Source organism: Corvus kubaryi, unplaced genomic scaffold, assembly GCF_017639235.1.
Source record: "Corvus kubaryi isolate FWS band 111438036 unplaced genomic scaffold, C.kubaryi_AGA036_p1.0 74, whole genome shotgun sequence".
Classification (NCBI taxonomy): domain Eukaryota; kingdom Metazoa; phylum Chordata; class Aves; order Passeriformes; family Corvidae; genus Corvus; species Corvus kubaryi.
Window position 1 is genome coordinate 5,844,712 of NW_024582061.1, and position 23,700 is coordinate 5,868,411.

The following is a 23,700-nucleotide window of genomic DNA, read 5'->3' on the forward strand; positions in this document are numbered from 1 at the left end:
GTTATATAACAGTTTGACATTGACAAGGAGGCTGGAGAGAGGCAGATTTACCATCGGTACTGTATGGAACGGGCATCTGTGCATTGTGCCCACGTGTTCACCACAGTGTCCCAGATCACAGCTACAGAAGCAGAACATATGCTTAAAAAAAGCCCTGGTAAGACCTGAAAAATTTTTTTACTGTATTTCCTCCAAATGCCTGAATTTCTTTAGACTGAATGAACATAACAGAGGCAGGTATGCAAACATGAGGAGAAAGGACACATGCACAGGTGTGTCTGGCTATGTTACAGGGATTAACCAATTTTCCATGGATGTTGGGCTTTTTTTGCCAGGACTCCTCAACTTCAGGAATTTTGTCTGTGGCAGGGTTTCCATGCTTTTAGAACTGAACCATGATAAGCTTCATATAGATAAAATATTTTCTATTAGGCCTAGAAGTAGAGTTTGAAAAATAGTTGTGCCCCCAATAATTTGTCTGTTTTTCCCCTTGATATTAGTCTCATAAAATTTGAAACTTAGAAACCTTGTCCTGTTCCATGCATGGATTTTGAGTAAGGTCATGATCCCGGTTTGATGTGTCATTAAAGTTCTCTTTTAAATCATCTCAGTGCTTTATAGGGACAAACCCCAATACTCCATCTGCAGGTAAGCAGCATGAGGGGAAAACGGCACAACAGTTTTGGAGACTATTTAGCAGGTGTGTTCATATCTTGGTTATTTTAAATATAACAGTGCTCAAATTAATTTTTGTTTGTTTGTTTGGGTTTGTTTATGGTTTTTTTTTTTTTGCTTATTTTTTGTAGAGCTTTTAGCTGGTTTGCAGTGCTAATTATAGTTCTTTATTTTTATCCTGGTTAACTTCAATGCTTCAAGCCACATTGTGGTTCCTGAACCAGAACAAAAGAGCTGTTCATTGAATCCTTTGCCTTGTTGCTGACTAGCTGTCAATAGGATGGTGAACTTAGATTATTTTTTTCATTTTATTTTCAGCATGAAAGCCACGTCTTAAAAGTCACTTAAGTTCAGTCATTTAAACTGGGATATCTCTGAAAGGTCTTGATTTTTACAAAGTGTGGAGCACTCTGAAAATAAGACTTTTGAAGCTGTTTTATGTCGGCATGAGGCTTCTCCCCACAACAGCTACCCTTGAAAATCATAGTCTCTGTTTTGGGATTTTAGGAGATTGAAATGAGTCTGAATCCAGTTTAATTTGGGGAAGAAAATCTCCAGACTGCTCAGAGATAAAACATCAGTTGGAGCTGAAGAGAATTCCATGCGCAGAGATTCACAGGCCTGAGCTTTTTGTGATTATTCTTGCAACTTTGAAGAAACCAAGTAAATATACTTAATGTTTGGGTTAAAAAATTACTGACACGTGTCATGCTTCATGTTGACACAGCTAGAAAGAAATTCAGTAGGAATTGCCACCCCAAATCCTAAGAGACAACTGTAAGTGGAAAGTATGTTCTGATGGGAAGAAGTACTTCAATAGTTTCTCTGAATCCAAGAACACAAATAAACTGTGGAGGAGCCTATTCTCACACTATTTATTCTCTCTGATGCTGTGAAATCTGCACAGACATTGATTGTTTGGAAAGTCCAGCAATCCTTCAGTAGGTCATTGAGCTTGAATTCTGCAAAGGAACATGAATACTGAAAGCATGTGTACATTTCTTCATCCACTTTAAAAATAAACGTTTAAAAGGGGGGATGCAGAATTGGCACAATTAACTTTTATTTACATTTATTGAGACATAAACTTTGTAACCAAATTGTTAGCTAAAAATAACTCAGAAATATGCTTTGTTGAGCTGTCTCTGCTACTCCTCTTTAACATCAAACTTGGATTATGATTTAAATTATAAATCTCATCACTTGGAAAAGTCCCTTTAAAATTTAGTAAACCTGATTACATAAAGAACTTGTGCAGCAGGACAAAGGCCAATTTGCCACTCTAAACCTGGCAGAATGACTGCTTGCATTATGCTGATCCCACTTGCTGCAGTTGTTACGTGATCAACAATTTATCAAACCATATTTGTCAAAAGCTTGAGTATCTTTGATGTATCCAGCAAGATTCTGTCAGTGATCATAAGTTATATTCTTGTGATTTGAAAACTGATGTTATGGGATTTCTAATGCTTTCACTCAGGTATGAAACATATTTCTCATTAGCAGTAGAGAAGACTTTGAATCAAAATTCCAAGAGACTCAGGTATCGTTTGAATTCTAGATCTAGGCTTCCTGCCTGTATATATTTGATCCAAATCATAGAAGGAAACTCTGAAAAAGTATGAGTCAACTCTGAATGTTAGTAATCTATCAACAGAAAACTTCATACTGTGCTAATATTACTTAAATCAATGGAAGTTTCTTTTGTATTAATACAGAAGTAAAAACATTCTGATTTGACCTACTTGGGACAATTTTTCAAACAAAAATGTCATTAATTCACTAAACAACAACAATAAAATAAACCCAAAACAGTTAACATAGGGACCAAGCTCTGTTTCATCACTTCATCCCTCACACATGTTCAAAATAATCCTGTAGGTTGAGCAGAAACAGTGAACTGGGTTCTATGGGCCACCACGTCTGTCATGCATCTCAAAGCCTTAAACAAGAGATGGATTGAGCCCCAATCCTCATGAAAGGATTCAACAAAAGGACATGGGAATAGGTTATACACAAGCTGCTGCTGCTGTGTGAAGGTGTCTAAAACTCCTGGATAAATAAGTGTGAGAGTGGAAGGAAGCCAGCCACAAGTACCCAGGCAGGGATTCTTCCTTTTTTGGGAAGACTTTGAAATGGTTGCAGTCTCATGTCCTGCACGAGCCAGTTCTTCCATGCAGAACAAGAAGCAGGCCACAGAAAGGAGAAGGTTGTTAAGACAATGAAGGATGTTTCTGCTCTGTTGCCTCTCTCCAGAGGTCTTTGTTCAGAGAAGTTTTAAGTGCTGGGCAGGAGAAAGTAAAAGCAGGTCCACCGAGACTGTTTTGTCATTGAAACCCAAATCTTAAGTACCTAACAAGTAAAGATTTCCTGGTCTTTAATCTCAAATGTTGTATTCCAGAAACAGATCCATCAAGACTTTTGCTATTTCATGGTTACCACTAAAGGTTATATTTTTATCTATTGCTGTTTAACCTAGAGTGTTTCAGGATATTTTACAGGTGAAGGTTTAATCAGAGATCACTTACATGGCAGGAAAACACATATATTGCTGAAGCAGACTGTAATTTTCAAGAAAGTAATTAAAAACGGCCGTGACATTTGCATAATGTCAGGCAAGTAGACTGGACAGCATATAGAGAACTGATTGTACTTATTTTAAGATCACCTGGATATGGAATCAACCAGAGGAGCCAGAGGTGTTTTAAAGAAGTCCCTATAAGTCTGCCCAGAAATAGGAGACAGTTTTATGTTGTCAGAATGTTAATGCTAGGCAGGCAAACCTCTGCTGATGGGGGAATGGATGGGGACAGTGAATGTCAGGCACCTGTGGCTGAAGGACCACGATAGCAGGGATGTCCAGGACCTGTATCAGTGCCAAGCAAGAGGCTGTACTCCCAGGAGTAACCCTGGTGTATGGGAGGATTAACCGCGAGCACTGAGATCACAGGAGGAGCTGTTTGGTTTGCAGGAACCACATGTTGTAGGGAATCATATCTTACGGAAGGACCTTTGAATGCTGCACAGGACCTTTAAAGTAACTCCAGTTCATGGGTTATGACGCTTTTCAGGAGAACAAGGATGGAATCTGCCTCACTGCATCCCCTAACAATTAGTGCTTCTTGTTTCTTTGGAGATGGTTTGTATTTGAAGAATCTCTGGCATCATAAATGAGTATAGGTCTGTTTCAGTCAGTTGTGATGCCATGAAATACATCTGCTGAGGAACTGGCCTTCCCTTTCATTTCCATTCATAACCCAGCTCAAAGGACAGAAAATGGCATTCTTTCCATCTACCTGGACTGGATTTAGGGCAAGCCTTTGAAAAGCTGCTGTGACCTACCAGAAAGGCTAAGAGTGACTGAATTTCAGTGTCTGTCCTTTGTGTTTATCCTATAACTCTACCTTCAAAATGCTGGAAATGAACAAATTTTAATCATAAGATCCTATAGAATCTTGGAGGAGAGCAGCAGTAAAAATGTGAAGTGTACTGTTCTGTGGCTGTTTTTAGGAGAAATGCAACAGATTACTGGAAATAGGATGTTTTAAAAAGGTTTCTAATATGCTCCCTTTTTTGATAAATCCTCAGAAGTTTTGATAGAATGGATATCTCTTGTGCCATGCACTAAACAAAGGCACAGTTTCTGCTTCCAGGGCTCTCAGTCTATAGTGATAGAGCAGGCAACAGTGATACCAAGGATCAAGAGGTAAAGGACAAATTGCACAACAAACATATGGCTCAATGGAGACATTACTGGAGTCTTGACAGGACAAAAGGGCAGGGTCTACCCAGTGTTGAGGACAGGTGAAAGCTGCTCTGATGCTGCAGACAGTGGAGAACCACGTGCAAGAGCTTTGTGGAGGCAGTGCTGTTCCCTCCCCATGAGTAACGTGAAGACGTAACCTGTTCACATAAAGCTGAGAGACACATTGGTTCTTTCCTTAAAGACTAATTTCTCTGACTCTGAAGATGTCTACCTCTGCCTTTTCTCTGCTTTTCCAGATGTTGTCACACCAAATGGCTTGAACATTAAGAAATTTTCAGCAATGCATGAGTTTCAGAATTTGCATTCCATGTACAAGGCTAGGATCCAAGAGTTCATTCGAGGTCATTTCTATGGGTATGCTTTTACTTTTCAAAAATTAGCAACGTTTGTCCAACACTATTTAAAGCAAGAACCAAAGCAGGAGGACTAACAAGTACTTCATAGAGGAGTGGAAATGTTGAAACCAGCTTATTCAAATATCTGTCTGGGATTTCTCAGTCAGAAGCTAAGGGAATTTTAGACACCAGATCTAACTCTGCTTAACAGATTATGATATCAGATAACAGATCTTGATCTGTTTGTTATTTACCCAAGATGCAGTTTGTCAGATTAAGATAGTCAATTTAAAGCATGGCAGAAAAGCCTCACTTTCATTTTCCTCTTGAGATAGTAAGTTCCTCCAGAGCAGAAAGCTGTTGTGTGTTTTGTTTGATTATATCTTGAGACATACTTTGTTCTTGTCTGTTTTCTTGCTTTCAGCCACCTCGACTTCAATCTTGACAAAACCTTGTTTTTCTTCATTGCTGGGAGATATGAGTTTTCCAACAAAGGAGCTGATATGTTTCTAGAAGCCTTATCAAGATTAAACTTTTTGCTGAGGGTAAGAAAGCTTACACAGCTGTTGAAAGCATAGAGCTTATGCTCAAATTTACCATACTGTGGAAGTCACCTGCAAAAATTCCCTTTCAATACTCTGGTTTATAGGAAAGTAATTATGGGATATTCACAGTTTTCATAGAGCTCTCTCCCTGAACCATCAGAATATATCATGATTTCAGACAATTTAAAAATAGTTCAAGAAGTTAATCCATGGTTACCTCCCTGGTTTTTAGAGAGAAGTAGTGAAAATAGTATTCTAGAGTTTGCCCTGATGGCTTACATATAATAATGGAAATAAAAGTAAGCCTTTAATGCTGCATTTTGAAAACATCCTTTTAAGCAAATTGCTTAATTCATTAGGACTTGGTCATGATCTTTTAAATCTCTGAGTACTTCTGCCCCATTGGATGGGAATCTTGTATTAAGATTCACAGTGTCAGTGGCCTGGTGTAAAGCAGTGGGAAGCCATGCAGTTCTCCATGGTCCCCTTTCCTCAGCTACAAAATGAGTGCAATGTTTCTAAATGCCTTTATGCAGTACTTCAACGCAGATAAGAGCAAGGCCTTGTTATATCACAGAGCAGAGCCCTTACCACCTACAGTGAGGGCATTGAAAATGTCTCCAGACGTGTCCCAAAGACTGGTATATTGAAAATAAAACCCAGAAAAAACGCTAATTGGTTTTCAGTCATCTGGCAAGGGTCAATTAGCTGTCATCCCAGACTCTGTCTTTTGTACTCTTATCAGCTGAATGATATGGAAAATCTGGATAAAAATTTTGGTACTGCACTGCCAGCAGGGATAAAAGAATCACTAATGTTCAAAGCCCTGAGTACACTTGTTCTACCACCACCTTCTATTAATACACCGTTAGAGCCTCTGGGTTTTCTGGAAATTCTTAATCCCTTCATTCACAGAACTGAAGTATTTCTTCCACAACAGAAGTCAGTTGTTTGGCAGTGCTGGGCAGTGTTAGTGGCGTTTACATGGCTGTTATCTGTGAATGCTGATAACATGGAAGGTCTTGTGTGATAAGAGGGAAAGAATTGGCTGAGCAATATTGCAGCAATCTCTTGTTGCAGTTAATGATTTAAATCATAGAATCACAAAACCCTTAAGGTCGGAAAAGACCTCCAAGGTCACTGAGTCCAACCTTTGTCCAAACACCACCTTGTGGATTAGACCATGGCACTAAGAGCCGTGTCCAGCTGTTTATTGAACACTTCCAGGGACAGTGACTCCACCACCTCCGTGGGCAGCCCCTTCCACTCCCTGATCAACCTTTCTCTGAAGAAATTCTTGCTGATGACATCCATGGCAAGCAAAGCTGGTGGAAATTAAAGGCAACTGGGGCTAGTTTTCCCAAGCTCTGTAGAACAGTGTACTGTTGCTTCTCCCATAAGCTGAGCAGCCTGGATTTATTGCATTATTCTTCCAATGTGGATGCCAGCATCTGATTAGCTGTTCAAACACTTATTCTGTAATTATTTCAAGAAGTAACTCCATTGGGAATAGCAGACTACCTGTACTACTTAAAAATCTGGAAATGATGGTGCTTTCTAAACAAGTCCCAGTGGTGGGCCTGAACCTAAAAAATATACATTGTTGCATGGAATTATTTCATTTTATAGAGATTTTTTCCTTTGCTGCTTGAAAACCTCACAAAAATTTTGGAAATAAAATAGGAATGTTGGGAGAAATTGTTAATGAGCACTGGGATCATGGCATGATGGACTTGGAACCTGCTTTGAAGAGAGGGAAGGGAAGAACATTAATTAATATTAACATGATAGATGACTCCCATAGGTTATTTTATAATGTACATTTCCCTCTATTTCAGTCTGAGAGAAGGCACACCAACAGCATGTTCATGTGTCTAAAATTTGAAATGGAGGCAATTCAAAGTGATTGAATTTTTACAGCTCTGAACAGAGTTCACCCTTAGCTGTTCTTTAAACAGTTGCTGACAGGAGTAAAACCTCATCTGTGCAGCAAGGAATGGACCTGGTATTTTGAACCTTGTTCGTGCACAGGAGAAACTAGCAAGTGAAACCATCTGGAAATAAAGGGTCAGAATTTACAGCAAGTGCTTTCTGCCTTTGAAGCAGCTGGATGGGAGAGAGGAACAAGAAGTTACTTGTGGCTTTTTGTTGTCTGGCAGTTCTTAGCCAGGGGTTCAGGTAGAAAATGGTTACTCTTTTCCTGCCCATACACCTGCTGCTGTAGGGAATCCCTCATCTCATGCCTAGGCATACCTCAGCTAGTAAACCAATCACTCACTCCTGCCAGTGCAGTTTGTGTCGGGTGAGAAAGCGTGTAGGATTTGAATTTTTTTGCAGTTTAAGTGCACATCCAAAGCCATGTTCTCTAAACCATGAGAGCTCAGGAAGATCTGATTGCCCAGTCTGAAACTGGGGGACATCTTTGTCTTGATCTCTGATTTGACAAAACTTCATTTGTAGCAAGAGCTACTAGATCAGAGCCTGCCTGGAAAACTAAAGTGTATTTGGTGTTTCCTGTGACTAATTCTTAAAGTTGGCTGTGATACACTGTGTGAGATTTTTTTTTTTTTTAATTCCTCTCCGTTTCTTGTCACGTAGGTTCACAAGACTGATGTTACAGTTGTTGTGTTCTTCATCATGCCAGCAAAGACCAACAATTTCAATGTGGAAACCCTGAAGGGACAAGCAGTCCGGAAGCAGCTCTGGTAATTGCCATTCCCACCCTGGTACAATCTGTTGTGGATACTTGCAAAAGTCTTAGCTGGGGAATAATGCTCCTTCTTTTTGCTCTGCTAAAACTGAGGATTGTGGGTAGCTAGAATGCATTTCAGGGATGAAAGAGATGGGAAAGATAAATAAGGTCAAATATTTCTCCTTTTAGTTTTTTGGGGTTTTTTTTGTCCAAAGTTATTTTTAGTTAACTTGCCTTGCCATTCTATTAGCAAGCAGTTCTTGTTTTGCAGTAACAAAGTCAAATGTTCTTGAAAATCCACTGTTCTGGATGTCTTCTGGCTGTTTCTGGATGTGCCATAGAGCTCCCACAAAATAAAGACAAACTGCTCATTTATCACAGTGAGCTACTCTGTGGGAAAAAGAAATTAATTGCACATCCTCTTTTATTTAGAAATATGGAAATTGCTCTCTGTGGTCCAGCAGAACAGCAGTTGATAACAATCGTCTGTAATTTTCTCTACGGACTGCAACAAGCAGTGGCCATAACCAAGCAGTGAAACTTACAGCTGTAAAGGGAAGATTGTCACAGCCCCTGCTGCTTTGCAATGTTCCAAACAAAAAAGCAAAGCAGGAGCAGAATTAACCATCACTTTAACTCCTGTGTGATCCTGTATAGGAGAAGAAGTCTATTGTGAGGGGGTTCTGAACTAAGTGACGCGGCAAAACTGAAACTTCAAATTCATGGAGAAAATCAGTGGTGGGTTATCAAGGAGGAATTTTGTTTTAAAAAGTGAAAAATGCCAGTCCACACAATATATTTACAGATTAATTCTCTAAGCAGGGAAATGGAAGTGTGCACTTTATCAGGTGGCTACAGTGGTTAAACTCTGCGCAGAAGTAAGGAAACTGGTGTTAAAACTGAGGGACGAAACCCCACAGGACCTAGCTGCTGCTTTTATGCCCATCTCTCACTGTGTTTGACCTCTCTGTGATGCCAGTTCTATATTTGTGAAAGGATAGAAGTCTAACCCATTTAGAGATCTGTAGATGAAAGGCACTGGTGTAAGAGAAAGATAAAATTTTTTGTGTCATCTCATTAATGCCTCCAGCAGACGATCTCTGACTCAGTTTTCTGGGCATCAGTAATCAAGCTGAAGTAATTGACTAATGGATATTGAAGTCCTTGACTAATGGATATTAAACTTCTACAAAACCAGTGACAGAAATAATTTAATAAGGGTCACTAAAATCATGTAGCTTTTGCCAAGTCTGGAAAAGAAGGTAGATATGAGAAATCTCTCTGCTGTCTGAATTATCTCTGGATAATTTAGCACCTTCTTGGGATTTACGGGAAACATTCTGCCTGGCTGCCACTCTGGAAGCCGGTACCACAACAGCTTAATTTATTAATTTTTAATTAATTAACCACAAATAATTCCAGTCGAGACTGGAATTAATTGTCCATCTCTGGCTTCCTAAAAATAATGTGTCTGAGCTGCCTTCACTGCCAGTGGACAGTATGGTTCAGTCCAAATGATGTTTTATCCTGTCCCATTCTGGAAGTGTGATGAGTCACAGGAATAATTCTCTGAAATGCTTTTGACCTCTGCTTTGTGTTTGATATAAGGGATGTCATCTTTGAATAGAATACTACAGGTACAAATGAAATAAACAATATATGGATGTAAGGAAGGTTTAGATTACATGAAATATGCAAAGGCTTTTCCAGGTTGTGTCTCTAGTGCATGATTATTTCTCTGGAACTGTACTAGTTTGAAAGCAAACCAGTGAGAGACTCGAGATCAGAACTACAATTTAATAGGAAAATTAAAAATAAGTGCAGTAGTACAAAAACACTGCCAGAGTCAGGATACGACCTGACAGCCCGCTGGGCAGAGTGGTGGCTGCAGTCTGATTGAGGGGTGGCTGCAGTTCTCTTGGGATGACAGATGTTCTGCTGAAGTGGTGGTCCTGTAGAAGGGTCTGGTCTTCCTCTGAAGGTCCAGGGGTGGTTATGTAGCTCTTGTCCTCTGGGAATCCAGCAGGAAAGGGCTGCCTGTGGTGTTCCAAACCTCAGATTATATCCAGGTAGGGATGCTTGGTTCCTCCCCCTGGGTGGAGCCTCCCACAATGGGATGATGTAATTTATGAGTCACACAGTGAGGCTGGATGGCCCATTAGCAGAAAGATAGCCCCCCAGAGGGAGTTATCAGGGATGTGTCCTGGAAGAGATAAAGAGCCCTGCCCCACCTGGTCCTAACAGATGGTGATAGAATACATGCTTCTGGTTACATCTCACATTGTCACCTAAGACAGGTGCTTAGTAATGCAGGCACAATAATAACAGTAAACTTAAAACTAAAAATGTGAAATCACGCAAAAAATGCTGCTTCCAGCTGCTCTTCTCTGTGAAAAGCAAAAGACTCTCTGCATCACTGCATGCAGCATTATCATGGTCATAATCTGAACTCCAGGATAAACCCACCTGCTAGTAGCATTACATAATAATATCAGGTGATTTTCAGGATGCCACAGAAATTAAAGACAAGAAGAGGTTGGCAGTTATAAAGGAATGTAGCACTTACAAATTAATAGGTGATGGCTGACTCAGGATGTAAAATCCTTCTTTTCCTCTGCTTCTGAAAAAGCAGTCTATCCCATCTGGGTTAAATTATAGATATTGTGCATGGCAGTCTATGAAAATACAGTCATGTGGGAACTATCCTTCTGGGGTTTGGGTCAGTGTGGTTTGACATTTAGATGGTTTACAACTCACCCAAAATTCATTCATCCACTTTTGTGTCTGTGTGAGTTGGGAGGGAGTACCTAAAACCAGGTGTGTGGATTCCCAGCTTGGTAAAGTTTAGGATTTCACTTCAGAAGTTTTGCCTTAGCCCAAAGTATAATTGGAAATCAGAAAGGCAGGAAAAGTTCCATGAAGTGAAGCTTTACTCACAGTGGATTTACTCAACTTTGGAGTGCATTTGCTGTTTTGACAACAGAGCTTTCAGCCAGGGGCAGAATAATAAAAATGACTCCTTGCATGTAGAACAGTGGTTCACTGGAGTTCTTCCTTAGCTGAAGTATAACATTTGTCTGACACATGCCTCATTGATAGCTTAAAACTTGGTCTGAGCTTTTCAGGAAGTTTTTTGTTTTGCAAACAAATTAAAATTTTAGTCTAACAATTGTTTCCAAAAGTTTTTGGGTTGGGAAATAGGGCAGAAAGTGAAGGGGGAAGCTTGCCTTGACAATCCTTATTTGTTTAATTCTTATATCGTGCATCTCTCTTTTAGGTCAAGTGAAGCTGGAGGTCTCTCTGTCCATTATTAATGATCATGTTTTAGTACCTAGGGTCATACATATGCTCACTTTTTCACAGCTGATATGTGGCTTACTGGTCAGAGCAGAGGGTTAGAAGGAATCCCTAGTGAAGCTTGCCCCTGACTTTCCCAGTGCACTCATCTGTAGATGCAGGTCAAATCCTCAGCTCCTCTGGAATCCATCAGCACAGCTCCTAGCTGATGTGATGCTGACCTCTGTCTGCCTCTGCATCCTTGGTTCCACCAATATATCAGTTTAATTTCCAACAGCAGGAATCTCTTCTATACTGTCTTTGTCCTGTATTCTCCTGTTTTATACGTATATTTATTTATCTTCCTAGGGACACTGCACAATCTGTGAAAGAAAAGTTTGGAAGGAAACTCTACAATGCCCTGCTGAAGTGAGTGAAGAGGTTGCTTTGCTCTGCCTTGCAGAGCCACATGTTCAGGTGGCTTTACCTGTGCTGTTTCTGTGCTTCTGCTCTTTGTGTAAGGAATTTTGACATCCACAGAAGGGCATGGGAGGAAGATATGGGACTATAAACAAGATACTTGTTTAATGGGCAAATCACAGAGAAAAAAATTAAAGGTACTAGCAGCCTGTAGTGGAAAGAGTCATAAGAGACACAAGGGATGTCTAAGTAACACAAAGGCTTAGCCACTGTCAAGAATGAGCTACTTCAGCTTAAAAAAGCACCAGAAACCAAGTAATATGTGTTAATGATTCAGTCATATCATTTCAAAAGACAGTTGGAAGTGCATGACCCAAAGCACAGTAAAAACAAGCTGTGCCCAAAAACCAGAAGAAACCAATTCTTTAGCTTTTTTTTTGGAAGCTAATTGGCAGGTCAGCAAGTATATGGGAGAGCACAATATAGGGAATGTAGAAGGGCCATGAAAACAAAGGGAAGGTTCATGCTGCTATCAGCAAACTTCACACCTTGTTGGCTATTTCTTCATTTTCTTTACGAAAAGGATAATGAGTCATTTGGTAAAATAGATTGTGTGTTTCCTTTGCAGAGGAGAAATCCCAGACTTGAACAAGATTCTTGACCGAGATGACGTAACCATTATGAAAAGAGCCATCTTTTCAACTCAGGTCAGAAAATGTGTTATTTATATGAACATCTAATCTAAATAATAAAAGTGATGACCTAAAAGGATTGTGTATGACATACAGCGATATGTGTGCTTTGGGAAGAAGTTTTCAGTAAGTATACTTCTCACCAATAACATTTAAAATCAGCTCTGATTGTTTTTAATGAGTATGACCCAAACTAATGTTTTAGGGAGTCCATGGATATTCCTTCAGTTACATGCATTCCTAATTCTTTTGTTCTGCACTAAGTGTGAACTTGGAGTTGTTCCTGAAGCCTGGATTCTTCCAATTTTATTAAATATGTAAAATCAAATTCTAAGAAGATACAACATTGACTAAAAGTCTTCAAAATTAAATGGTGGGCCCTTCTAAAAGTTAGTACAAATTCATTTATTTTGAGGTAAGCTAAACCTATTCACATCAATGACAAAATCTGCCACTGTCTTCCAATAGCCTTAGGAAATGGCAACAGGACTGTTTGCCAAGAGTTTGCCTGACTTATGGATTGCCTTTTCTATGTTCAGAGACACTCTCTGCCTCCAGTGACCACCCACAACATGATTGATGACAGCAATGACCCAATCCTCAACACCATCCGGCGCATTGGCCTGTTCAACAACCGCACAGACCGTGTGAAGGTGCGTTGTGGCCTTCTCATTTCAGACACAAAGTGGGATTTCTTTAAACATTCTGGATCATTAGTGTGGGGCATGAAATAAATCCCTGATAGGTGGTATACTCCTAGAGTACTACTTCTCTCTTCCTCCTTCCCTTTCCAGGAATAACAACTTGTCACTGCACAAAGATCCTCAGGTGCTGTTTAGCCAAGTTAATTTCAAGCAAGAAATCTGATGTTAGGGAATTGTTTTCATTTCTGCCTCCTGCACTGAATGAGGAGCTGCTACTCCTGAAATCAAAAAAGTGCCATGGGTCATTTGCACCCAGATGTAAAATTCTGTCATAGATTCACTTGCTTAAAACTGGAGGTCCAAGGTTTGAGCACAGATATTTCTGGAGTATTGATTCATCTGTTAAGAGCAGCACCCTGATAGTCAGCACTTGCTGTAGAAGGTAACCAGAGCTCTTTCTGAGCAGAAAGAATTCCTGTTCATGTCATGCTCCTGTTTGCATCACCTGTTGAAACTAAATTTATGCAAATAAATCCTTTCTTTATTTCCATGTTTACCTTGTCAAACCACAGACATTATCAGCTCCTGCTTTCACAGGTCTGCCAAAGTTGGGGTTTTTTCTGGCAATCTCTGACATTCTAACTATGACTATCTCAACATCTATCTAGTCAAAGTAGAACATAAAGTTGCAGATTCTTCCTCTTCCAACCCTTTTCTTTAAAGACAGATCCAAGGTATCTCTAGCAATGGCATGTCACTTATCCTCAGTTTCTTTTTAAATCCATGGCTATACCTCAGCAAATCTTTTCTTACACTTCTTAGTTACTTCTTCCTGGCTTAACATATGAACATTAACTCCAATGAATTCTGGGATCATAACATGGTAATAATACAATAGATGTGACAAAAGTAGGGGGGAAGGATGCACTGTGTACAAAAGTAGTAAAAAATGCCTCAGAATTAACTGCTTAAAGGTATTAGAGAGCAGATAGGGTATAACACAGCAAACATCTCCTGCTTCTCAGCAGATGTCAAGTTTATAAAGAACTATTATTGCCACTGAAAAATTGCCTCCTACATGAACAGGCTTAATACTTAATGGGCTGAATATCATTAAAGAAAATCAGTAAACTTCAAATTGAAAGTAATTTTGACAGAGGTATGACATATCCAGGCAGACACAGCTGGCTTGTGAAAAATACCCTCAGCAATGCCAGTGGAATCACTGGGATCAACTAAGCTTGCAAAATGAGTTTACATTTACTGGTTGAGTACATTCACTTATTTACTCAAGTGAGTAGCATGACAATCTTATTAAGAAGGGATAAAAGCATATCCTGGGCATGGAATAATGGCTGTGGTATGTTCATGCAGGGAAATAAACCCAGAGCAGTTTAAACCATTCCCTCACATTTCTTCCTCCTGAAGCTGACTGGGCACCACGTACAAGGCACTTCTCAACTAAGCAGTGGATATGAGGCAGTGACCCCAAGCCCTGCAGAGTCGTGCAGATAAATTAACTTCAGTCCTGAGAGCTGTCTTTCAGCAAGATTAGTTGGCCTAGGCACAGATTTGTGGTGACAGGGCTGTAATGTGTCTGGTTTCAATATTCCCTCTGTTCTTGGGAGGTCTGTTGAGTACGGTGAACATTCCTTTATTATTTCAGGGAATGCTGTGAAGCTCAGAAGTGCTGTGTCTGCCTGAGGCCTCCTCCTACTGAGACATCCCAATAAAATCATAGAATGGCTTGAGTTGGAAGGGACCTTAGAGATCATCTCATTCCATGGGCAAGGACACCTTCCACTATCCCAGCTTGCTCAGAGCCCCATCCAGCCTGGCCTTGGACACTGCCAGGGATGGGGCAGCCACAGCTTCTCTGGGCAACCTGTGCCAGGGCCTCCCCACCCTCACAGGGAACCATTTCTTCCTCATATCCCATCTAAATCCACTCTCTGTCAGTGTGAAGCCATTCCCCCTTGTCCTGTCACTCCAGTCCCTGTAAATCCTCTGTACCTTTGTACACCAGACCAAATCTTGCTAAATTCCACAGCCTTAGACCTAATTCTCAGTGCACATGGGCCTCCTTGATGAAGAAGGGTAAAGCTGAATACCTGTCCAGAAACAAAACGGGTTCATTATCAGTTCTATTTCCAGGAAAACAATTCACAGAGGCAGGATGCACTTCAGTGTGGGAAGTGGGTTGGATAACAGATGGATGGTCAAAGGAGGTGTTGTCCAGATACTTAGAAAAAGACCAGGGTGAATAAGTTGCCTAAGCTTATTCATAATTAAAATGTATCAATGATGGTTTTCTTTCACCTCTAACATAAGTTTTGAATATCCAGGTGATCTTACATCCAGAGTTTCTTTCTTCAACAAGCCCCTTGCTGCCCTTGGACTATGAGGAGTTTGTTAGAGGCTGCCACCTTGGTGTATTCCCATCTTACTATGAGCCCTGGGGCTACACTCCAGGTAGGAATTCTGTACCCTTAACTAGTGTGGAAAGATGAACACCCATTCTGTTGGTGCATCCAGTTCCTTCTGGAGTGCTAAAAAAACTCTTTAGGCCCTGTTTACTCTGCCATGCAAAGGTCTTACTGCTGGCAAAATTGTCCCTGCACTGGACTCTTTCCCATACTAACGTGTAATCTTTTGATTTTCTATGGCTTTAGAACAAAAACTAATTTTTAAAACTTAATTCTTGACTTGGTTCAAGGATTTTAAAAGAAGGTGTGCAGGAATGTGCATATTAAAAAAAGCAGGGCAAGAAATCTGATGCTACCAGCTGACATAGTTCAGTGGATTTAATTCAAGATAACAAGTTTGAGAGAATTATGTACTACCATAGCTAAGTTATTTAGCAGAAATACATGTGTTGGTAGTGAATCCCATTGAATTAACTGGAAATTTCTAAATATGCAGAGAGCATATAGATTCTGCCTTCAAATACTCTGTCTCTACCCATTTCAGTCTCCCAGAAACAAAGTGTGCTTTTTAAAGGTAGATTTATAATTAGTTTGTAGACACCAGTTTTATTGTCCCATGAATGAAGGCTATGTAGATGGCTTTGCACATTTCTAAGACTAGAGTCTGCATGCTGGTTTAGGTTAGGCTTAGGCTCCTTGGCAAAACCTCTTTAAGGAGGATAAGCAGTTATCCTTACTCATGACTGTGACAGAAAAAAACTACAAAAAATGCATACATTTTCTGATTTTATAAAATTAGCTCCATATCCACTGTGAATGCAGTCCTGAATTAATGATGGGGTTTGTTGTTTTGGGGTGGGCTTTTTTCTTTTTTTCTTGCTATAGAGACCTGTTTGCAAACCATGAATATCAAAATCCAAAGTTTGATACGCTCCTGCTCCTAAGAGATTCAGCTTTGCAAAGAGTTGTGAACAACTAATTAACATAGGTGTACATCAGGCTCCAATTTAAAATCCAAATAGCCCTGACCATATATTGGGGTTTTCTGTTTCAAAACTGCAGTCCCAGAAACTTTTCAGTTTGTCTGCTCTGAAACTCAAAGATATGTTTGCAAACACAGTGTGAATTTTGTGTTTAAAATTTCTTTTTATGTTTTTTTTTCTCTCAGAATCCACAACAAAACATTATCATAGTTTTCACTGATATTTTTAGTGCAGCTCTAGTGTTATGGGACCTTCTGTCTGCCTGTTTCTTTTTCTTTTTCTTTCTCAAGTGAAACCATTGCAGGTATATTGCCCTGAAATCCTTTTTGCCTGTTTCTTTCTGCAGCTGAGTGTACTGTGATGGGCATTCCCAGTGTAACCACAAACCTCTCTGGATTTGGCTGTTTCATGCAGGAACATGTTGCTGACCCAGCAGCCTATGGTAAAAACTTTAACAGCATATCCAAATATCACCTCTGAGTTAGGAAAGCAAAAAGCACAGCAACCATGCTGTTACTCCTCAATTTGGTGTTTCTCTAGGACAAGGGAATTCATTGGGGGAATATATTCAGGGCTCTGAATGTCTTGTTAAGTTGGACAAGTAATTTCAGCTGTCATATTTATCCAAACCTTTTCCAGGTTATTTATCTTTTGCCTCCCTTTAATTTCTTGTCTGCTGTATCCTTCCAAAACCCATCAGTGCTCATACCCATCTAGAGTCTCCCAGCACATCCTTTTAGTGCCTCTGCACTATAACACTCTGAGCCTTCCAAGGAAGCAGGGAAAGTCTGCTTCTCTTGGGCTAGTCTGGGACTTTGAGACCAGTGAAACATGTCCCTCACCAAACAAACAGTAAATTATCATGTACACTAAAAAAAAAAGAGAGCTGTGGAAATACAAGGAATCTACTTCAAATAATGATCTGCTTGGGAAGATTTACAAATGGTTCATGACTGGAGTGTGGTGAGGAGGAAGGAAGCCAATGCCTGGTATGTCAGGACAATTCTGCCTCTTGAGTCATCCTCTGCCTCAGCAGATGCTTCATTTTGGCCTGATTGTCCTTGTTTTCCAACTGGTGCTGTTGTCACCAAAGCCACAGCCTCCCCGAGGGACAGAGCAAGGCACGGCCCTCCCTGTCCTTTCCTCCTTACTTAGCCAGGGCTAACTGGATGCCCCATCCCTGGAAGTGTCCAAGGCCAGGCTAGACAGGGCTCTGAGCAACCTGGGACAGGTGTCCCTGCTCATGGCAGAGGCTTGGAACTGGATGATCTTAAAGGTCCCTTCCAACCCGAACCATTCTATAATTCTGTGATTCCATGAGTATTGAATATATTCCCAAAATAGGGCCTCTTTCCAAGCATCTTGGCTTGTTTTCACAGTCAGGCAGTGACAACCCCACATTGGTGCCAGCTTTGCCTGACCTAGGAGCAAGGGGCAGAGCCAGGTACAATATATAGATACACCTGCCTGGGTGGACATATCTTTGAGACCCTCAGAGACACAGAGCACAGGTCACTTGCTCTTCTCTGCCAAAACATAGATGTGAGTTGACATAAATTACTGTGCTGGCACCAGGCACTTCATTAAGGTAGTTTTACATCTGTCATGTCCATTAAGAGAGCTGCAAGGTCTGGTACCCTCTTTTTCCCAACACCCTGGTGTAAGGAAGGTGGCAAAAATAAAGGATTAATCTCAACAAACTACGTAGAGTCAAAGGTTACCTCTGCCCTCTCTCTCCCAGAATTGTCTGTCAAGTGATGCATGTGAGTTAGCTGTCTCTATGGAAACACTTGTGTTTCTACAGAAAACAGAGCCTCTCTCCTACAGCCTGATTCTGGCCATCCACACTTGTGAAGCTAGGAAAGCACTAGGTTATGATTTCTTTAAGAGGTCAGTATTTTAAAAATTTTGGGAGATAAAAATGATGCGTCTTCATCCAGAAACTCGAACCCTTTTGGACATACTTACACAGCAACAACAAAGCCTCTGAGTTTTGAAGAATTTGCTGAATTTCAGCCTAAAAAGTAAAGAAAATTAAAGTTAAAAAAAAATGCATATTGCTCTGCATCTCTCCATTCCATCAGAATGGTAACGAATGTTCCAGTTGTAGCTGCCTTTTAACATTAAAAAGGATATACTGCATGTAGTATTTGTAAGGCTACGTGACAGAAGGTGGATTGGAAGTGCAAGAGGTCAGATCCCATCTGCAGTCCCACTCACCTCACCCTTTCTTGTGTCCCTCAGGGATCTACATCGTGGACAGGAGGTTCCGCTCGCCAGACGAGTCGTGCAACCAGCTGACCCAGTTCCTGTACGGCTTCTGCCAGCAGAACCGGCGCCAGAGGATCATCCAGAGGAACCGCACCGAGCGGCTCTCGGACCTCCTGGACTGGAGATACCTGGGCAGGGTGTGTGGGATAGAAGCATTACAAATTCCAGGCTCATGGGCCTAGGCAGCAGCCTTCAGCACAGTGCTGCAATGCAAGGACACGGCCCTGTGCTGAAATTCCCCTCTCAAAGGAGCTAAAGGCAGAGCTTTTACGTTTCAGTGTAATCTTCCATGCTCTAGTGGCAAGGAGAGACTGAATAGGTTAGAGCAGAATCCAGTCACACCGAGCTTTTTCTGATGCTAAACACAATGTAAAAATCTGGTGTTGCTGGCAGCACCTACACTAAGGAGGATGTGCTCCAAAGTCGTCTGGACACTTTCAAAAATCCTGCCTGTCCTTCATGAAATGTCGCTGGGCCCAGTGGCTCCTCAACATTCCTAAACTGCCTCTGTGCCTTAAATGCAAATAGTGCTTTTAATTTGACACAGAAAGCATGGCAGCACCACCTACTAAGAAGACTGTAGCAAAGCAGTGTTCTCAAGTCCACAGGGTTAAAGATGTGGATGCACATATATGAGCTTTGTAACTATTTTGGACCTTGTCCTGCTCTGATACCTGTGTGAGAACCTTAGTATTTATGTGGTTCCCAACACAGTATAAGACCTGGATGTAACAAGCTATTTTTTCTGTGCATGTGCTGAAAACTCAGGGATATAGTGGATCTATCAATATTTTTGTCAAATTCTTAAATACCAGGCATCAGTAAACTCATAAATGTTACTTCTCTGTCACTGTTACACATGCTTCTGTGCAGTCCAAAGTGACTTTGGATAAGTCTAAAGCTTATGTGTAATACATATGCACACTTGGAAATTGTAAATGTAAATTTTCCTGCTTAAAAAAACCCAGGTCTTTCCTGAGGGATAAAGCATACTTGTCACTCAGTAGGAATTACACTGACCAAGACAAGTCCTAGTTTCCATCTTAATACGTCTTACAGGCACCTTATTCAGCTTCTGTTCCAGACTTCTTTGATGTGAATCTGTCATGAATGGCTCATCACTTCACAGCCCTGTGTTCATTACAAGCAGTGATATCAGCTGGATTCTGCTTATCTGAAAACATGTGTAGACCTTTTTCAGCACCATCTTTTAGAAGATGCTCATTTTATGTTTCTTTTCCCCCTTTGCTTTAATCTGCCCAAGATTTCTATGATTTGTAATGGCTTCTCTGTTTTGTTGCAGTATTACATGCATGCCAGACACTTGGCCCTCAGCAGAGCATTCCCAGATAAATTTGAGATGGAACCAAGTGCTCCACCAAAGGTAAAGTCTGCTTTTGGAGATGAGTTCATCTTCATTTTAACTGCTTTACAAAGAGAGAGAAAGAAAGAGTGTGAGGGAGAAGAGAGTTAGCAAGTTTGGGTTTAGCTAAAGGGAGTAGGAACTCCCAGTTAAAAGCTTAACAAGTTATAGACCCAGTCTCCAGTCAGAAGTGTGCTGGTTTGGGCTGGGACAGAGTCAATTTTCCTCACAGTAGCTGGGCTGTGTTTTGGATTTGTGCTGAAAGCAGTGCTGATAACACAAGGATGGTTTAGTTCTTGCTGAGGAGGGCTTGCAAAGAGCCAAAGCCTTTTCTGCTCCTCTCCCGCCCCACCAGTGAGGGGCTGGAGGTGCACAGGGAGTTGGGAGGGGACACGGCTGGGACTGCTGACCCCAACTGACCAAAGGGACATTCCAGACTTTATGGAATGTTCAGTATACAAAGCTGGGGGGAAAAGGAGAAAAGGGGGATGTTTGTAATGCTGGTGTTTGTCTTTTCAAGTCACTGTTACCTGTGATGGGGCCCTGCAGTCCTGGGGTTGGCTGAACCCCTGCCTGCCCATGGAAAGTGGGGAATGAATTCCTTGTTTTGCTTTGCTTGTGTGCACAGCTTTTGCTCTCCTTACTAAACTGTCTTAATGTAACCCATGAGCTTTCTCACTTTCCCCCCTTTGATTCTCTCCTCAACTGCTCCAGGAGGGAGCAAGCTGAGGCCGTGTGGGACTGAGTTGCTGGCTGGGGTTAAACCACAACCTACTGGGGTCAGATTCAAACACAAAGGATACCAGGTGTGACAGAGGAGCAGCTCTTCAGATGATTTAGACTGAGCTGACTATGCCAGTTTGGACCAGCTGAGGAACTAGCCCTTGAATTCCTCTGGGAAGAGTGGCAGCTTCTAATTTTTGCTTCTGCTAAATGCCATGGAGATGTTCTGCATCAACCAGATAGAGGGGCAGCTGGGAAAGGATGTTCTAGGGAAAGCAAGGCAAGGTATTGCCTTCATCTAGACATGGTACATTGGCTGCAGCTGCAAGGGGTCGCTTTAAAGGTACACCTTCAAACAGTTCTTGCCTAGTCCAAATTAGCACCAATTTGAGAAGAGAGGCTGCTCAGACCCACTGTCAGAACAAAGTGACTTGAAACCAAATCTCCAAAGAGCAACTAATTTTTTTTAATAAGAAGGAGACAGGAGGTTCATACGAAAACCCCTTGCTGGGTTTTGCAGATGCTGACATTATAACTAGACAATTGTTTTGAATGTTCAGATTGAAGCCTGAATTTCAGTAGGCATATTCTGACTACAAAGTACAGAAGGATTTTGTGTTGTGCTGATTGTTTTAAGGCTCAGTAAAGATAGTCATGCTTTGCAAAAAGCAATGCTGGGAAGGGCAGGATGGTGTTTATGGCACAGGGTAAAGTTCTCTGTCATACAAGTGTGTACTTACTGGCAGAGGAGGACTGAGGGGACCTGGGTTGAAGGAAGCTTAATTTTAGAGTGCAGGGCAGGTCTAGCTTACATCCCACCACTGACTTCCTGTGAAGTGATGATAGCCTTGAATTGCTGTATAAAACCAACCAAGGAACTCAATTAATTCATTCAACTTGCTTCTCTCTCTGCCAGACGGAAGGTTTCAGGTTCCCCAGGCCTTCATCAGTGCCACCATCGCCTTCTGCCTCCCAGCATTCCAGCCCTCACCACAGTGAAGCTGAGGATGAAGATGAAGATGAGAGATACGATGAGGATGAGGAAGCTGAAAGGGATAGGCAGAACATCAAGTCCCCCTTTACCCTTGGAGCCTTGCCACAAGGGAAAAAGAAGCAGCACGGAGAATACAGGAACTGAACTCGTTGCTCTCACCCTGCTGTGGTCTCCCCCTCCACTCAACAGTTTCTCCTGTAGGCTTGGCAAGCTTTGTGTTAAGGACAGTGTGGTATAATTAGAGGAACCTCAAATGTTACTTGAGCTGCACTGCTGGAAAGCCTAATATTATTTCACCTTGAAAGTAGTTAAAATGACAATTTTTCTGTGTCCCTTTGAGGTAGAAGAGATTTTTCAAGCTCAATAAAACTAGAGAATGAGACAATCCCCTCAGGAGCTTATACAAACTGCAGATCATACCTTTGTCTATGGAATCATCTGTATTAATCATAGTTTACATGAATAGCTACATTTTGGGTATCCCAAAGGAATTCCTGCTCCATTTATATTTCCCCTTTTCCCCTCCTAAATTAACATGAACTTTAAACCAGAGCTCAAAAAATTAGAGGAAAAAAGTGTTACTCTGGAGAAATGTTGGAAGAGTTTAAAAAGATGCACTGAAAAGAAAATGGTCTTTCTTTTTCCTGATGCTGTTTATTGTAAGCATACATAATTTAAAACATTTTTTTACAGCACACAGAAGTGTCTTGATCCAGTGGTAAAACATGCTTCCTGTGGAACAATATAAAGTCTTATGGAGTGGCCATTTGAATTTGAGAGACAAATGAAGTCATCTTTCTGAGGTCATTTAGACCCACAATAAACAGCAGACCGTTTATTTTCTGATTCCTCTGGTATGTCTCTTTTATTTTCATCTTGTTGTAGATTCTAAGTCTGCTAACAAACTGGTTTGGGAGGAAATTAATGTAACTTGGCTAAAGTGAATGACAAAATTTCCTTGAGTAGCACCTTCCTCTGCAGACAAAATGCCACAGAGCAATGTGACAGCATTCAAAGATCAGTAATTTCTATCAGTCCATGCTCTATTTCACTTCTTCTAGAAGAGATGTAATCCTAATAAATAAAGCTAAAAAAATTCCAGACACGCTTTTGAAAAGCACCTGAGACGTCAAAGTTCTTGGGGAATAACTGATCCTCACAACAAGAACTAAACATTTCATTTGCCTTACAGAAAGCTTTTAGAAGTATTTCAGCTCCTAGAGATGCAGAGTGCCTGAACAGGCTCTTCAGAAGCACATCTTGACATGAAGACGTTAGGAAGGAGATCAGTCTTTTGTTTTGCAAGTTTGTGCATCAAAAATTTCTCATGCTGTTCAAGAAAAGACATTTCCAGGAATTTATTCAGCCTGTCCTTCAGCAGGTAGGACAATGTGAGCTTTGGAGGTATTTACCTTTCCTGTCAATCCCAGGGGAAGCCTAGATGTCCAACTTTGGTTAGGCTCCTACCTTTCAAGCACTTAACCAATGCTTGATGACATGGTTCTTAGTAAAGGACATTTGGAATAAAAGTGACAATGTGCCTATTTGTATATTTGGCCACTTAAAATCAGTTTTAAAATTGGACTTTCATTCTTGAGCTGATTTGGATACCTGAAAGAACAACTATTCTCAGAAATCAGGTCCAGGCTTTTATGGTAAAATCTTACTTGGAATTAAAAGGAGTCACTATTTCTTTAGCCATTTAAGAGGTAATTAAAACAATGAGTAATTTTTCATATAAAAGTGATGAAGGCAGAGATACTGCAAATATTTTCCTTCACACAGTTTACTAAGGGGAGAACAATTGCATTTTGTGTTTCTTCCACAAAGTGCTCTCAATCAGAGTTCCCTTGCAGAGTCAAAGGATGTAATGGCTGAGAGTCCCGAAGAAAGAA

General features: G+C 40.9%; 1 protein-coding gene across 1 annotated transcript in view; it reads left to right on the forward strand.

Annotated features, from left to right (window-relative positions):
- GYS2 (glycogen synthase 2) overlaps window positions 1-22,651 on the forward strand; it is a 43,634-nt gene extending 20,983 nt beyond the window's left edge. The window contains exons 5-16 of the mRNA XM_042051030.1: window positions 13-157; window positions 4,678-4,795; window positions 5,201-5,321; window positions 7,920-8,026; window positions 11,659-11,718; window positions 12,338-12,416; window positions 12,941-13,054; window positions 15,391-15,517; window positions 16,801-16,896; window positions 18,699-18,862; window positions 20,029-20,109; window positions 21,728-22,651. Of these exons, the coding sequence (XP_041906964.1) occupies window positions 13-157; window positions 4,678-4,795; window positions 5,201-5,321; window positions 7,920-8,026; window positions 11,659-11,718; window positions 12,338-12,416; window positions 12,941-13,054; window positions 15,391-15,517; window positions 16,801-16,896; window positions 18,699-18,862; window positions 20,029-20,109; window positions 21,728-21,949 (1,434 nt within the window). The 3' untranslated portion in view covers window positions 21,950-22,651. The remainder of the gene's footprint in view (window positions 1-12; window positions 158-4,677; window positions 4,796-5,200; window positions 5,322-7,919; window positions 8,027-11,658; window positions 11,719-12,337; window positions 12,417-12,940; window positions 13,055-15,390; window positions 15,518-16,800; window positions 16,897-18,698; window positions 18,863-20,028; window positions 20,110-21,727) is intronic.
- Window positions 22,652-23,700: the final 1,049 nt, after the last annotated feature.